Genomic DNA, 18,365 nt, shown 5'->3' on the forward strand with positions numbered 1-18,365 from the left:
CTTCATGCTGCTTTTGCCTGCAATTTGTTGAGATTCTTATTGATGTAATTTTGTAGTTCTCATCAGCTTTGGAAAAATGTCAACTTTTGTTCAAATACTCTTTCTTTTCCTCCTTAGAGACTTGAGTTACATGCTTATTATCCCAGTTGAAGTTCTTCTGTTTGTTTTTTTTCAATCCTTCTGTATATGCTTTATTTTATACAGTTTCTATTGCTGTGTTTTCAATTTCAACAATTTTCTTCTTCAGTATCTAACTATCATTAATATTTTCTTGTATGTTTTAACTCAGACATTGTAGTTTTCAACTTTGGAAGTTTTATTTAGGTTTTCAGTTTTTGCTTTCAAATCTTACTTAACATGTTCAGTCTTCTGATCCAAATCCTGATTCAGGATCAAGTATTTCTTTTTGTCCACTTTAATTTTATCCCTGCTACCTGCTTTTTCTTCCATGAAAAATGTTTTCATTGAGGGAAGTGCACGTGGTTTGGAAAACAAATAATAACTTTCTAACTCTCACTTCAGTTTTACTGCCTCCTGTAGGTCATAAATGATTTTGGTATGTATGAAGACAATTTTTGGTGGGTTTTTCTTGGGAGGGGGAGCAAGTTTGGTGGTGGTGGTGGTAGTGGTGGTTGTTGGTTTGGTTTGGTTTGGGTTTTGTTTTTGTTTGTTTTGAATCAGGATTGTGTTGTTCAGGCTATCCTTGAGCTCCTGGGCTCAGGTGATCCTGAGCTGGGTGTACCATGACTCTCAGCTTTTTAGTTTTAATTTAAAGATTGGTGTAACACTATTAGCAATAATAAAGTTTTAGTTAGAACTGTGATTGTGTATCTGGTTCTCTGCATGGTGGAACCCTAAGATTTTTTGTTTTCACCTTAAAATGTTTATGTACTTATTGCTAAACTTATTGGTGCTCATGTAGAAAACTTGGAAGATAAAACAAAATATAGAGAACAAAAATTACCCACAATCTAACATGTAGCAATAACTATTTATTTATTTATTTATTTATTTATTTTTGAGAAAGATCTAAGTTGCTGAGATTGGTCTGAAACTTGTGATCCTCCTTCCTCAGCCTTCCAAATTGCTGGGGTTATAGGCATGTGTCACCAAACCCAGTACAGTAACCACTTTTTAACATGAGGTACCATTTCCTCATTTTATGTGTTTTGCTTTGTACCATTGAGCTCCTCTTGCTTTTTTAATTTACCTTCTTTGTGGTTTCATTAAAAATTCTTTACTAACATTTTCAGTTATTGTGAAATATTCCAGAATTGGAGTGTTCTGTCATAAATTAACCAACCATTTCCTTAATTCTTTAATGTTAAACTTTAGAGTTGTTTTTCAGCTTTTTACTTTTAGCCCTTTTTATTTCTTTATTTTGAGACAGGATCTTGCTAAGTTGCCCAGGCTGACCTGGAACTTGTGATCCTTCTGCCTCTGCTTCCCTAATCTCTAGGATTAAAGGTGTGTGCCGCCATGCCCAGCTTGTATTTCATTTATTTTTAATGTGTATTTAATTTATATCTAAGATAGCTTTTTTCCACTGCTAGGGACCAAACCCAGGGACTCAGCAAGTAGTCTACCCACTGAGCTATATACCCAGCCTTCTAAGATACATTATTAGGTATATTACAGTGCACATCTTTATAAGTACAACTTAGTTTGCATTTATTTTCTACCTTTGGTAGATTTGTAAAAGTAAAATAACTGTGTTATAAACAATTTTTCAAAAGTTTTGTACCAATTTATAATTCCTTCCTCCCTTCCACCCATTGCTACTGGCTACACCAATTCTCCAGTTTGTATTTATTTTGTAAATTCTCTTGGTTTTTAACAGAAATCTTTGTCCTTTTCTTCTAATCATTAATACTTACTCCTTTTTCTCTGGCCTGCCATAATGCCAGTGTTTTTAGTCTGTTTATAACCACATGACCCCATGTTGACCCGTGTCAATAACTGTATTCACCTTCCAGTTTTAGCCTCCTTCCTACAGTTGTAATATTTCCTTGGTTTGTTGAGCGTTTTTTTTTTTTTAATTTTTCTTAGTGACTAGTATGTATTTACAGTTATCTACCACTACTTCATAGTTTTTGAAGTTTTTAAAATTTTTTTTAGATGTTGATAGACCTTTATTGTATTCATTTATTTATCTGTGGTGCTGAGAATTGGACCCAGTGCCTCACACATGCTAGGCAAGCACTCTACCACTGAGCCACAACCCCAGCCCCTTAAAGTATTATTTATACTCTGCTTTTTAATAGGACTTAATGCAATGTATAGCAAATGAGATCTACAAGAAGATTAAATATTAAAGATTAAACACTGGAGGAAGGACTGTAAAGAGGGGTGGGAGGGGTGGGGGGAAGGGAAAAAATAACAATGAATCAAACAACATTACTCTATGTAAATTTATGATTACACAAATGGTATGCCTTTACACCATGTACAAACAGAGAAACAACATGTATCCCATTTGTTTACAATAAAAAGAAATACATTATAAAAAAAAATAACAAATAAAAAAGATTAAACACTTTAAAGTTGAAACAGGATAATTATACCCCAAATCTAGGCTCATTTAGGAATAAACAATTTAGTACTAAATTTAGTTCTTCTTACCAACATATTGATAAACTTGAGATTCTGGGTCTTGGAAATAACCATAATACACTAATTTGAAAATATGGTATGTTGGCATGTCAGATATTAGTCTGAATGCTGAAATATCTGCCAGTGACCAGATCAGAAATGTAGTTATTTATATAATACCTTCTAATAGTAGATGGTCAGAAATTTTTATACAGGCAGTCATTTTAAGGAATACCAAGTACATATTAAAGAATTGGTTCTGGGGCTGGGGATATTCAGTTGGTAGAATGCTTGCTTCACAAGCACAAGGCCCTGGGTTTAATCCCCAGCACCACCACAAAAAAAAAAAAAAAAAAAAGAGTTGGTTCTGTTTGTACAAATTCACTCTTATACTCCCTTTTACATATTCATTCAATACTATAAAACTGCAGTGGTGTGGAATATTATTTGTTGATTGATGTATGATATGGAAATTGAAATATTGCTTCTAAAATTTTATTTAGCTGTGTTTGTTCCAAGGACAAAATATAATTCTATCTAGAGCAGAAATTTGTGGTGCAGGATTGGAAGAAACAGGTTGAAAAGAGATGGAGCCCACTTTGTGAAGCCTTATAAATAAATTTGGCATGAATCTCATACACAGCAAGAGCTATTAAAGACTTTTGGTCATGGTAGTGATATCATGACAATTATCTTTTAGGATGGAGAATTCTATTAGTAGTATGTAGAAAGATTATCTCAGAGGAAGAACAGGAAATCATTTCATATCCCAATTGCTGTAATTCACACGTGATTGATTCTTGAGTTTCTTTTTTTTTTTTTAGTTTGATATTGATTGCTCTAATCCAATGTAATAAAAATTCCCAACTTAATCTGGTTTCTCTTAAATATTCATTCTTACCCTCTCTCAGGAACCCACCATACTGAACTTTCTTCAATTGGATGTAGAGAACTTCTGGAGTGCCTGGGTTCCAATTCCAGTTTTGCCCCTTAGTTGTATGACTTAAGTAATTTGCCTAATCTCTCAATTTCTCAATTCCATCAGCTTTACAGTTTTAATGATAATAATAATAGTTCCTGTTTCATGAGGTACTTGGGAGACTTCACTGGTAGATATGGAATTCTCTTAAAACAGTTTTTATGCTGGTCATATGCCCATGCCTATAATCCCAATAACTCTGAAGGCTGAGGCAGGAGAATTGCAAGTTCAAAGCCAGCCTCAGCAATTTAGCAAGGCCCTGAGTAACACAGTGAGACCCTGTCTCAAAATAAAATATTAAAATGGGCTGGAGATGTTGCTCAATGGCTAAGCACCCCTGGGTTCAATCCCCGGTACCAAAAATTTAAGATTAAAAGAAAAAAAAGGGGGGCTGGGGATGTAGCTCCATGGTAAAACTTCTTGGTTCAATCCTCAGCCAAAAAGAAAGAAAAGTCAAGTTCTTGTTACTTAATAAGCACCATATAAATATCATTCAGAGAAGTCTTTGTGACCCAGAACTGAGTTAGAAACATCTTTCTGTTCCCATAGATTCTGGTACTGCCCTCACTGAATTATATAAGCATTGCCTAATTGACTGTTTGGCTGGCACATAGTAACTACTCAATAAATATTTGTTGCGTAGCACACTCATACAATTCGAATAGAAAACTAAATTGACTATAATGGGAAATTCTGGCATTTGAATTAAACTATTAAAATTTATTTTGAAGAGTTTTATGTTGTAGATTCCTTTGTATAGCTAGGGTTTGTTATTGTTGTTGTTTGTTTTGGTTTTGGTTGTTTTGTTTTCCCCATGTCTGAGGGATTTTTTTTTTTTTTCCTTTTTCTCCACCCCCCCACCCCCCATCTATAGTTGAATATACCACTTTTAACTTTGGCTAGAATAAATGAAATGCTCAAAGAGTATAGATGATTCCCAGGCCAGACCCTATCTTGTGAACCATTTTAACATGGGACCTCAAAAATGTAAAATTTTAATTTTAGATCAAGAAAGTGCTTGTGATTCTGCCTTAATTTCAAATTGTGTTTAAAAAGAAAAGATCTCTTAGTTTAAAGATGAGTGAGATTCAATATCCAGACACTAAAAGTCAGGGGCGGAGCAAAAGATGAAGTTATTGGTTAGTCAGCCAGGGAAGGAAATGGAGGAAATCTTTAAAGATTAAATGTAGTGGTAAGAGCAAACAAGAGGAAATGAATTTGTATCAAGAAGGGGAACCAGGCTGGGGACATAGCTCAGTAGGTAGAGTGCTTGCCTTGTAAGTACAAGGCCATGGGTTCGATCCCTAGCACCAAAAAAAAAAAAAGAAGAAGAAGGGGAACCATTGGTGACCAAGTCAGGTCCTGAGAATGGGCCTTACAACTGAGCATTAGAAAAGCCGTGGCCTAAGCTAGGCATGGTAGTACCCACTTACAGTCCCAGCTCAGAAGGCAGAGTCTGGGAGTTCAAGGCTAATCTGAGCCACAAAGTGAGACCCATGTCTCAAACAAAACAAAAAAACTTTTGTGGAAGGTATTCCCAGCACTGACATTTATTTTATTATCTGCTGTATCTGGTGCTATAGTCATTGTTAGAGGGATTTTAAGAAGTGACATCCAGGGAGGGGTTGGGGGGAAGGAAAAAATTAAAAAAATAAAAAAAATAATTAATAAAAAGAATGAAAACATAAGTGTCATCCAATATCTTCATAAAAGGTTGTGCAACAAGTTGCAGGGAATCATGTCTGGAAACATAATTGAAAAGACACTATTTATAGGGCTGGGGTGATAGCTCATTTGATAAAGTACTTGCCTTGCAAGCACAGGTCCCTGGGTTCGATCCCCAGCACTGCAAAAAAAAAAAAAAAAAAAGAGAGAGAAAAGAAAAAAAAAAGTGACATCCAAGAGAATCTCAGTATATGATAAGAAAGATGGCTTATAATGAAACCTTTGGCTTTCTACAGCATATCAGAACTTTTCCATCTAGGTAGAGTTTATTTAGTTCTTGTTCATGTCTGTCACTTACTCAGGGAACTCCTTATTTTTTATTTTTGAAAATGGAATACTTTTTCATACTCATTATTTAAATACTAACATAAAAAACCCTTTCTTCCCAATAGAGTTGTCTCAAATTTTCCGCCCATCTGTGTACATTCAAACACATGAACACATATTTGGAAGAGAAGAGAAAAAGAATAGAGAGGGAAAAAATAATTTAAGTGAGATGCTTGAAAAAATAAATAAATAAGTGATGATTATGAAGGAGAAATTAACAGGGTTTTTAAACTAGCTAGGGGAACAAGGAATAGAAAAACAGGTCAAAGATGGCTGAAGTTCAGTGAATTTTAATTTAAGTGCTAGACTTCCACCATATGTTTTTCATGAAATTTGAGGGATATGTTGGCTTGATAAGAGCCTGTGAACTTTAACAGGAAAATAGCATCTTTAGATGTTGAACATAGGCTCAGCATCACTAATTCTTGTATATAGAAATTCTGCATATGTGAGTGGGACTGCCTATTTGACTGATCTTAACACTGTTCTCACTTCGGTACCATCTACTCTGCTTGCCTCAGAGTCTTTACACTTTCTGGTCCATCAGCCTGGTTGCTGTTCCCTAGGATCTGGCTTATTCAGCCTTTCAGCTCTTTCAGACTCCTTTATCTAAAGGGGTAACCACAATGACTTTTACTCTAGCCCAATACTTTGTTTTATTTTTTAATAGTACTTATTACTTTCTTATATTGTCTTGTTTTCTTGTCAGTCTTTATTTTCTAATTAATCTTTATGAGGGTGGATGCTTATCTCTTCACTGCTTGCTGGAGTCCTGTTGTCCAACCTTCTTCTTGTCTTTATTTATTTATTTATGGTTCTTGTATAGATTTATGTTAATTAATTGATAAAGGGGACTTAATTTACATTTTCCATCCCAATATCACCTGTCTGCTTGTTGCTATTTCTTGGGAAGGGAAACTGCCAAAGTCAGCAAATCTCGAAAATAAATTAGCTAATCCTCCTATTGATTGGTACCATCAAAAAAATCGACAAAAAAATCATCACCAGATGATTTGATGCTAGACGCTGGAGTCATAGCCAAAGACTGTGAGATGTATGGGTTGAAGCATTTTGGTCTGGACTTACTTTGTTCCCTGTATAATGTGCTGCTCCAAATGGTTTTGGAAAGATTGTACTTGTGTCTAGTTATGGTAGTCTCTGTGTGTGAGTCAGTTTTCTCTGTGTGTGTGTGTGTCTCTTTTTTTTTTTTTTTTTTTTTTTTTTTTTGCTTTTGGCAGTACTAGGGATTGAACCCAGGGCCTCTTGCATGTTAGACAAGTGCTCTACCACTAAGCTATACCCCCAGCCCTCCTCTTCATTTTTAAAATCAACTTTGGGAGATCTGCCTCTTCTCACTTTCTTTTCCTCATCATTATTGCTTTCTGGAAAGTCTTTTCTATTTTCCACCAGAATTTGCTGATGGTTTCATCATTTGTGCTTCCAATTTTGTCACTCAGTTCTCCTAATTTATCTCTGAATGTAAAAGGACTCTTGTTTTTGTTTGTGTGATTTTTTAGAAGCTGATTCTATTGGTTAATTGATGACTCTTTCAGCACTCTTTTTTTTGGTGGGGAGAAGGAGTGCTGGGGATTGAACCCAGGGGCCCTTAATTACTGAGCCACATCCCAGCCCTTTTATTTCTTATTTTGAGACAGGGTCTTGCAAAGTTGCTGAGGGCCTTGCTAAATTGCTGAGACTGACTTTGAACTTGGGATCCTCCTGCCTTAACCTCCCAGGCCACTGGGATTACAGACATATGCCATTGCACCTAGCAAATATTCATACCTTGATCCTTGCTGTGCTTATCTACAAAGTGGTAATTTTCTAGAGATCACAAGTCATAAAATTTTTCTCTGACACTTGTAACAACATGCTCTCATTTATTTATGAGGTAAGCTAGGAGTAGCAACAACTTATAAACTATTCTCTAGTTCTTGTCAAGACCAAAGCATGTTCATAAGTTCTGGAAGTTATTCATACATAAATGTAACCTTGATTGTCTCTCCCATGAGTTGCCCAGAAGTTCCCTAAGGATCATCCTGCATTCTTTCTCAAACCTTAAACATAATCTCTGAATAATTCATAATCACATTGGTGACTTTTTCTTCCAGCTCCCATACCATTTTCCATGCAGGCCAGACTGCTAGCTTCTCCTCCTCTTCCCCACAGACCCTGGGATATAGGTGTGTAGGCAGGTCCAGGCCAGAGTCATCGCTGCTGCCCACTACTAGCCCTAACTCCCCAGGCAATTCCTTTCCTTATTATTGTATCAATTTTAATACAGCAAGCTTAAATAGAATCACAACTTTAAAAAATAATGCTGCTTTTTAAGATTTGATTAAATACTGATTTCTATATTGTCTTTTTATAATGTAAAATGGATATGCTCGTAATTGTTTTCATAATTTTTTTTTTTTTTTAAGACCTGATCTCTAGGGCTGGGGAGATAGCTCAGCTGGTAGAGTGCTTGCCTCGCAAGCACAAGGCCCTGAGTTCGATCCCCAGTACCGAAAAAAAAAAAAAAAAAAAAAAAAAAAGAACTGATCTCTAGAGAGCATTATTGCCAAAAACCTATTCTAAGCTACAGATTAGATTAAGTGTTAGCATTATGTTTCCTCTACTCTGAGGACCAGAAACTGAACATTGTTGTATTTGGGTATTGTAAGCGTGGAAGTCACTCTTAATTTTCAGAGCTGGTTTAATGTATGTATTCAACTACCTAGAGAACTAGAGTTCAAGTTCCAGTGAGGTAAAGGTACATAAACCTCTTGTTGCCTGTGAAATGTGTGATACCATCTAATATCCAAATCATGTTTTCTAGTTTTGCAAATCCCCAAACTTCAGAACCATCAGATCCTAGTATAAAACACGATGATTTCAGTGTTTTCTCTCTCCAAGGTCTTTTTTTTTTTAAACTGTTCTGGAGATTGAACCCAGGACCTCGCACATGCTAGGCAAGCACTCTGAGCCACATCTCCAGCCCTTCCATGGTCCATTTTTCATTTTCTTAAATACAAACCTATTTTTCAGTTAAGCATAATACCAAGGATTATTGATTAATATTGCTATCCAAAATGGGCATCATGGTGCATGACTGTCATCCCAGCTACTTGGGAAGCTGAGGCAGGCTGAGATCCCTTGAGCAGTACATTAAGCAGCCTTGGCAACACATTGAGATCCCCTGCTTTAAATAAATATTGGCCTCTAAATGAATGTAAAAATTTTGTTCACTTAAAGTCATCGTAATTAGTAATAATAGCTCTCATGTATTTTAGAGCCATACCAGGCAATGATTTATTTTGATAATCTCACAACAACCTTAACGTATATAGTAAATGTTCTTATTTTATATTTGAAGAAACTTTGATTTAGAAACATTTGCATCCCCAAGATCACACAACTAGAAAGGAGCAAAAGTTGATTTACCACCTATGTCTATCATTTCAGAGCTGACCATTTTACTGCCATGCTTGACTACCTGTATCATTTAATGTGATAGAAGCACTAATGTGACACCCACACTGACTCATATGTTACTAGTAATCTTTGTGATACAGCCACACATTTGGAGTTCTTGCCTGAGATAAATCTTCATAATTAAACTTTTCAAATTTAACTAATAGTGCTAAATAAGTAAGAGTGGGGTTTTAGTGGTGGCTCACACCTGTAATGCAGCAATTTAGGAGGCTGAGGCAGAAGGATGGCAAGTTTGAGGCCAGAATGACGTAAATGTCATAGATCTGTTGGTGTATACGTTGCTCTCTAACATCTCCTTCATCTACTAATAGTTCATTCATTCATTGTTTCTTGGTATTTCTCCCCCCCCACCCCGGCTTGGTTCTGAGAATTCAACCCAGGCCCTTGTACATACTAGGTAAGCCCTCTACCACTGAGCTATACCCCCAGCCCCACTAATAATTCTTAATTTTGTTTTCCTTATTATTATTATATGCATGTTCCTTTACTAGGTTAAAGTAAGTTCTTCATTGATAATTTACAAAATTGCTCCATATTTACCTTTTTTTTTTTTTTTTTTTTTTTTAAATGGCCTTAGGACTTGCCACCCAGGGACCTGGCACATGCTAGGCAAGTGCTCTACATTGGACTGCATCACCAGCCCAACCCTTCATATTTGCTTAGATAAGAATTCCTAGCAAATTACATAAGCATTTTAGTAAATTAATATATTGTCTCTGTGTTTATAAACATTGGGAGAAGAATGGACCACTACCAAAATCAGATTTGGCAAAGGTGTTTGAAGTCATTGCTGTAGTGATTCTTAACATCTCTTAAGAGGAGCATGATAATGAGCCAGGTGTGGTGGTGTACACCTGTAATCTCAGTGGCTTGGGAGGTTGAGACAGGAGGCTCACGAATTCAAAGCCAGCCTCAGCAAAAGCAAGGCACTAAACAACTCAGTGAGACCCTGTCTCTAAATAAAATACAAAACAGGGCTGGGGATGTGGCTCAGTAGTTGAGTGCCTATTAGTTTAATACCCAGCACACTGCCCCCCCCAACAAGATAGATTATTATAGTGAGCATCTTTAATATTGAGCTAAGTGTCATATTTTATGTCCTTTAAAATTTACTTTTTAGTTCAAGTGAGGAAGGCAATGACCCATACATTCATTCAAAAGAACTTTTTACTTGAGGTATTCTAAATATACCTCTAGGAGTAGCCAGGGGAAAGAGGTCAGTATGATCTGTTACTCACTGGCTGACATTTGAAATGTGAGAAAAATAGTTTATAGGAACTTGAAATAAGACTATAGGTGGGTAGTTCAGAATATGTATAATTGCAATTTATATTAGAATGGGTGACCATGATGTAATTTGAAGAGACTAAAATTGAGAAATTCTAACCATTTCTTGAAAGTCCAGTTAGTCAAACACATCTAATTAGTATTAATTTATTTAATTGATTCAAAGCTTAAGTGTGAGTAAACCCAACAGATATAAGAGATGGGGGAAGGTTTAGACTTGGCAGGTGATTGGCCATTAGTGGAAAGAGAAGTGGGAAAGAGTAGTAAGTAGAAACAGTATTCCCACTTCCCTATTTTATCTTGGATAACCCTTATTACATACATCTCAGTAATTCTGAACTGCTTTTGACTGCTGATGGAGAGAGATTGTGTCACACCCAAGGAGTGTGTAACTCAGTTCTGCAGGAGGCTATCATCAACTTCTGTCATGGGTGGTATTTCTTAGTGTCATTCAGAAGTAAGAACTGTTTCACAGCAGGCAGCCTTAAACTCCTGACAGCCCACATTAGTTTTTGGTGTTAAGCTTTGGGAAATCTAATTGCCAAAAAGAGTAAAACATAAGGAACTCTGTAGAGCATATGAGTCTTAACCTATTATTCAATAATAAGGAAATAAAAGACTAAAAAGGAACTGAATAATTAAGAGCTGAGAAAATTTTTATAAACTTATTTAAACTTTTTTTTTTTTTTAAGTACCAGGGATTGAACCCATGGGTGTTCAACCCTGTACCACATCCCCAGCCCTTTTTATGTTTTATTTTGAAACAGGGTCTCATTAAGTTGCTTAGGGCGTCACTAAGTTGCTGAGGCTGGCTTTGAACTTTGAATTCTCTTGCCTCAGCCTCCCAAGCTGCTCAGATTACAGGCATGTGCCACTATACCTGGCTTCTTAAAATATTGTTGAGGTAAACTTTTATTATATACTCTTTTCATTAGGGATAGTATAGACTGGCAGTCCTTCTAAGAGTCTGATATTCCATCATAAAAAATTATCAAGAAGACAACTTTCCAAACATGATGGACCAATTATATTGTGGCAAGATATTTACCTCCTCCCAGCCTTTTATTATGAACAACTTTTTTTATAGTTCAATGTAGTTTAATAACAGAAACAGCACCAAAGACAGACAACCTTAAAAACATGTACTTACATGTAGGATAACTCAAGTGAATGGATGGTATCTACTGTATGATAAAAATGCTACAAATACCATTTAGTTGCCATCAATAAGAAATTTACTTATTTTAAAAAATCCAAATGTTGGCATTATCCAGAAAAATTTAACAGTTTTTATTTATAATTGTTATAAAGGTGAACTGCTGGAATTTGTTCACTTGAAACATTTTGACTTGTATTAATGCTTTATATCACCACATTTATATTAAAAATTGAAACATAAATGAAAATAGAAAAACGGCCAATACCTGGTTTATATCCCCTATTTTTTCCCCACCCACAATCATATACTTAGGTGCTTTTTGACCTCATGGGAAAAAATATCTAACGTTCAGAACTGCAAATAACAGGAAGGGAAAAAAAATTTTTTTGAGAATGAAAAGTTTCCCATCATAGTTAATTCTTAAACATGTTCTCCAAGTGTGCCATGTACTCGTTGGATGTCTTTTGGCATAATTATACATTTGGCATGGATAGCACACAGGTTGGTGTCTTCAAAAAGGTCAGATAGTCCTCAGTTGCCTCCTGCAAAGCATCAGTAGCTGCGCTCTGGAAGCGCAGATCTATTTTGAAGTCCTGAGCAATTTCTCGCAACAAATGCTGCAAGGGAAGTTTGTGAATCAAAAGTCCCAACCTCTTATTTCACGGAGTGCCACAGTACCAGGCATGTAACGATGAGGTTTCGTCAGCCCTCCAGTAGAGGGCGCACTCTTGCGACTGGTTTTTGTAGCCTGTTCTTTGCTGGGTGCTTTACCGGAGGTCGATTTGCGGGCAGTCTGCTTGGTATGAGCCACAGTAGAAAGACCTCCCGACTTACCCACCCCCGCCTTTTCCTTTGGCTGTAGCTCTGCCAGCTAGAGGCGGCACTGGCGTTAGAGAGTGATGGAGACTGCAAACACCTATTATGAACAATTTTAAACGTACTGAAAAGTTAAGAGTAGTAAATTGATCACCTACCACTTAGATTCAATAATTATTAAAGTTTTGCATATTCATTTTACTTATATGTATATTTTTGTTATCTATGTATAGCAAGTGTTTTATTTAGTCATTTATTTCAATTTGCTTCTCCTCACTCTAATAACCCTACTTCCTCAAGGGCTTATTTTTTCTTGTCACTTTGCCATAGACCTGATATCCAGCAACAGTTGATGAGATTGTTTGAACGTTGATCTGGTTTTAAATTTGGGGATCTCTAGAGCAATGGTTCCCCACTTGGGCTGCATATTAGAATAACTTGAGCTTTTAAAACTCTGAGTTCCTCTATATCCCAGACCACATAAATCATAATGTCTGTCATTTGGAGACAATCTCACTTAGTTGCCCACCCAGACTGTCCTTGACTTGTAAGCTTCCTCCTCAGTCTCCCAGGTACCTATAATTATAGGCATGTGCCACTCCACATGGCTTGTAACCTAGCCTTTTCTAACCCTGCTGAATGCCATTCTTTGTATCTCACATTCTCTTTTCTCAGTCACTTTTTTCCCTTCTTTTCATGCAAACCATATTTCTTCTAAACTTACTTTAAGAACTTTTTTGGGGTGAATTGAACCCAGAGCCTCACTCATGCTAGGCAAATACTTCCTCTGAGCTTTTGTTACTGTTGTTTTATTTTGAAACAGGATCTCCCTGAGTTGCTCAAGCTGTGCTAAAACTTGTGATCTTCCTGTCTTAGCCTTCTGCATAGCTGACTAAGAACTCCTAGATGTTAGTTACCACTCCCTTTTCATTTTTCATATTCAACCTTGGTAGCTTGAAGAAATGGACTCGCAACAGATATCCCTGCCCTAATTCCTGAAGCCTGTGAATACTACCTTATATTGAAAAAGTGTCTTTGCAAATATGATTAAGTTAAGGATCTTGAAACAATTTATCTTCAAGTATTCAGCTATGCTTTAAATGCATTTACACGTATCCCCTCCCCAGAGGAATGCAGAGGGAGATTTGAATACAAAGAGAAGAAAAGGCGATATGAAGATAAAACAGAGAGAGGTTGGAAGATGCTGGCTTTGGAGAATGGAGTGATGAGGCCACAAGCCAAAGAATGCTGGTAGGCACCAGAAACTAGAAGAATCAAGGAATGGATTATCTTCTGGAGCCTTGCTGACTCTTGATTTCAATCCAGTGAAACTGATTTTGGACTTCTGGCCTCCGTAGCTGTGAGAATTAATTTATTGTTTTAAGCTTTGTGGTAATTTGTTTGTGGTAATTTGTTTTAGTAGCCACAGTCAACTAATAAACTATCTTAGTTCATTTTCTCTTGCTATAACAGAATGCCTGGGACTGGGTAATTTTATACAAGGAAAGAAATTTATTTAGTTGGAAGCTTGAAGTCCAAGATTAGGCTGACTGCCTCTGGCAAGAACCAGATAACAACCCATTCTCTCAGTAACTAATCTAATTCTTTGAGAATGAAAACTCACTCACTTTTGTGAAATGGCATTAATCTACTCACGAGGGCTTTGCCCCCATGACCGAGATAATTCCCATCTCATAACACTACTACATTGAGGATTAAGCCTCGACATGAGTGTTGGTGGGAACAAGCCATGTTCAAACTGTACCATTTTCCTTTTAGATTAGTTAGCATTTTTTAATATGGTATATCTGAACTATTTATTCTTTATAGGGCCAAACGCCAAGAGGTTCACTTACATGCTGACAAAGTTTTCTTTTGTCAGAATGACCTGTTGAGAAAAAAATGCACATCAAGCCGGGTGTGGTAGTACACACCTGTAATCCCAATAATTTGAGAGGCTGAGGCAAAAAGATCACGAGTTCGAGGCCAGCAACTTAGCAATGTCCTAAGCAACTTAGTGAGATCCTGTCTCAAAATTTTAAAAAATAAAAATAAAAAGACTGAGGATGTGGCTTAGTGGTTAAGTGCCCCTGGGTTCAATCCCTAATACCAAAACACCCCCCCCACACACACACACACCAAAATTTGTTAGTTCATTCATTTTTGTATATTAATGCATCAAATTTTTGAGAATTTGCTATGTGCCAGGCACTGGACCAAGTAGTTTTCATGATTAAATAGCTTCCATAAAAGACATCCACTCATAAGTTAATTATTGCACTTATTCATTATAAATCATCATTATTAAGCCTTAATAATTAAAACTGTTTCTCCCCCTCTCTTTTCCCTCTTATTTAAAACTAATAGCAAACTGATTGTCTTGATCTGTTCTCTATTGCCATATCTATACCACAGACCGGGTAATTTATAAAGAATAAATTTATTTTTTTATAAAATCAGTTCACAGTTTTGGAGACTGGTAAGTTCAAAGTCAGCAGGCTACATGTGGTAAAGGCCTGCCTGCTGGTAGAGCTCTGCAGAATCTTGAGGCAAGGCAGGGCTTTACATGGTGAGACAGAAAACACCTACCTTAGAGAACCCTATTTTATTAAAAAAACAACTCCCATAGTAACCCAGCAATCTATGAATCCATAGGTAATTAATCCACTTATGAAGGGAGAGCGCCCTTGACCCAATAACTTCCCAAAGGTTCCACCTCTGCTGCATTGGGTACCAAATTTCCAACAAATGAAATTTGGGGAGCATATTCAGTTTGGAGTGAAATCATATTGCTAATCCTAAACTAATGTGTTATTCTGTATTTAATCTTAAATCCTAGATTTAATCTGAACCCTAGAAATAATTAACTTAACCTTCCCATTTTCCATCTACAAGAACTGAGTTCTAAAGGGGAAAAAAATGATTTACACGAAGTCATTAAAATAATAACATCAAAAATTCTGTTCTGCTTTATCCTTTTTCCCATTTTGGGTAGAATCAAGTTTAATAGTCTTAGGATTTATATTTAATTTTAGAATTTTGCTGTCATTCCTATTTCCTCCAAAATAAGGATATAGGACTGGGAATGTAGCTTGGTGGTATAGTGCTTGTATAGCATGCTTGAGGCCCACGAAACATCAACAAAATGAAATTATTTCTGAAAACCTTCTGAATATCGCACAGCTGCAGATACTGAACTTCTAGATTCAGTTCAGTTCTGTTGCTTTTCCAAACTTGGATCTAGGGTTAAAAACTTAAGATTTCCCCAAATTGAGTTTATTTAGAACTATATCTCCTTCCTGGTTCCATCCCAATTATAAGTATATAGTATTGGAACATATTGAAAGAGACCTCTGCAATGAGCAAATTCAGTTTCCTTATATTGCAAATGAGCACTTATAAGTGATGGTTCTGTGGAGTAATGAGTAAAGTACTGGACATCAGATTCTGTTTCTATGTGTGGAATGAACTAACTATAAGTAACTGCAAGTCAGCACATAATTTCTTTTCTCTGAGTTCCGTATTTTTTATGTGTAAAAGAGAAATTAATGTGGAGAACCTCAAATGTTCTGTGACTCTCTTAATCTAGGGATTTTTACTTCTAGTTTTGTACTATTTTATTGAATTAACTTCCTTTCACTGGACTTTAAACACATGTGATCCATGTGGACATTCATGTCTTTTTTTAAAAAAGTACATGCTGATGTGAGGAATGAAAGATCACTTTACACAGAGTACTGAGGTTAATATGTAAATTTCTTCTTTAGAGTATTAATGGGAGAGGGGAAGATGAGGAACTTGTTAGGCACAGATCCTTTAGTGGAGCAGAATATCCAGCAGAGTGCTAAGATACCTCAGAATAGATAATGCTGCCACCAGTTATGGTAATGAGAATGGCAGCAAACATTTATTTACTGAGTGTTAATTGTAGTACTAAACCCTTTGAATATATTCAATGAGTAGATTAAATGTGTTAATGTAAGACACATAGAATAATGCTATATATGTAGCTCTCACAATAAAATGATAACATTAACATTTTACAGTTATATTATTGGAATGATTTTTGTAATAAATCTTCACAACAACCTCAAAAGTTAAGCACTATTATTATTCTTTTTACAATGGTTAAGCCAGGAAATAATAGATCTTTCATTTGGTTAGGAATGTCTAGGATATTGGGATCTATTTTATTAAGAACTGCTAGGAATAACTCTTTAAGAAAGTGAAATTAGGCTGGACCTGAAGATAAAAAGCTAGTCATATAAAAATCAAGGCAGAGTTGGAGGGAGGAGTTCTAGGCAGAGAGTACAGCCTGAAGTACAAAGGCCTGAAGAGCAAATTTTTTTAAATTTTTATTTTTTAATTTGTTCCAATTATATACATGACAATAGAATGCATTTTGACACATTGTACACAAATGGAGCACAACTTCTCATTCCTCTGGCTGTACATGGTGCTGAGTCACACCAGTAGTGTAATCATACATATATATAGGGTAATAATGTCCTCTTATTCAGCTGTCCTTCCCAGTTCCCCTCATTCCCCTCTGCACAATACAAAGTTCCTTCATTCTTCCCTACATCCCCCATTATGGAGCAGCATCCACTTAGAGAAAACATGCAGCCTTTGGTTTTTTGGGTTTTGCTTACTTTGCTTAGCATGATATCTCCAGCTCCATCCATTTACCTGCAGATGCCATAATTTCATTCTTCTTTAAGGCTGAGTAATATTCCATTATGTATATGTACCATATTTTCTTTATCCATTCACCTGTTGAAGGGCATCTAGGTTGGTTCCATAGATTGGCTATTGTGAATTGAGCTGCTATAAACATTGATGTGGCTGTGTCACTGTAGTATGCTAGGTCCTTTGGGTATAAACTAAGGATTGGGATAGCTGGGTCAAATGGTGGTTCCATTCCATATTTTCTGAGGAATCTCCATACTACTCTCCATAATGTTTACACCAATTTACAGTCCCACCAGCAATGAATGAGTGTACCTTTTTCCTTCACATCCTTATCAACACTTATTATTGCTTGTATTCTTGATAATTGCCATTCTGACTGAAGTGAGATGAAATCTTTGAGTAGCTTTGATTTGCATTTCATTAATTGCTAGAGATGATGAACATTTTTTGTATGCTTATTGATCAGTTGTATTTCTTCTTCTGTGAAGTGTCTGTTCAGTTCCTTAGCCCATTTATTTACCACATAAAAAAATTAAAACTAAAGGTATTGTGTCCGTCTACAACTAAAAAAAATTTTTTTTAATTTTAAAGACCAAATTATTTTCAAACATAGAAATATCACCACCACTGCGAAGCCTTCCCTGAATACTCTATTTAAAATTACACACTTAAACAAGTTTTGTTTTATTTTCTCATTAACATTTATCATTGTCTAATGTCTCATAGAATTTATTTTATACCATGTATATTTATCCCACAATACAGTATGAACTCCATGAGGACAGGAGTTTCTGTCTAATTTGTTAATTAGCCAGAGTCTCTCTTGGAGCCATGGAGCTTCTTCCTGCAAATTAGCAATAAGTCTTTCCTAAAGATTTTGGCTCCACATCACGACATGCAGTTTAGCTAGGAAAACAGGACTTGCATTTTAGTCTTCTCTTGCCTCCTAACTAACTTTACAAAAATAATTGAATAACAATTACATGGCAGCTCTGAGTGCATCCATAATACCCCAAACAATGCCATCATATAGCAGGCACCTAAGTATTTGTAGAATGACAGAATAGAGAAAGGGAAGAGGGGTTCTGAGACACAAAGGTAGGCAGAAACCAGATCTGGTGAGGATCCAAAGAATTCAATTTTTACCCCCCTAAATAGCAGCAGTTGAGTGGGAAGGTCCATGGAATACTTGTCATTGAATCATTGTCTGTATTTTTATTAATGCAAATAATTCTGCATTAGAGTATGTCATAGACCAAGTTAGTTGTTCATCTTTCATTACTTTTGGAGCTTTCCTTTGGGCACCTGTCT

The 18,365-nt window shown here is 36.1% G+C and overlaps 1 protein-coding gene across 11 annotated transcripts in view; it reads left to right on the top strand.

The window, feature by feature from the left end:
• ZNF609 (zinc finger protein 609) overlaps window positions 1–18,365 on the top strand; it is a 225,949-nt gene that overhangs the window by 81,132 nt on the left and 126,452 nt on the right. Inside the window, exon 2 of one of the 11 annotated variants that reach the window (XM_079125626.1) lies at window positions 13,490–13,722. The exons of 9 other annotated variants lie outside the window; for them this stretch is intronic. Coding sequence is in view for 1 of the 2 variants with exons in the window: in XM_079125625.1 (XP_078981751.1) it covers window positions 13,608–13,613 (6 nt within the window). In the remaining variant the exon portion in view is untranslated. The remainder of the gene's footprint in view (window positions 1–13,489; window positions 13,723–18,365) is intronic. One more of the 11 variants, XM_079125625.1, reaches the window with a different exon arrangement.

Source organism: Sciurus vulgaris (assembly GCF_902686455.1).
Source record: "Sciurus vulgaris genome assembly, chromosome: 2".
Classification (NCBI taxonomy): domain Eukaryota; kingdom Metazoa; phylum Chordata; class Mammalia; order Rodentia; family Sciuridae; genus Sciurus; species Sciurus vulgaris.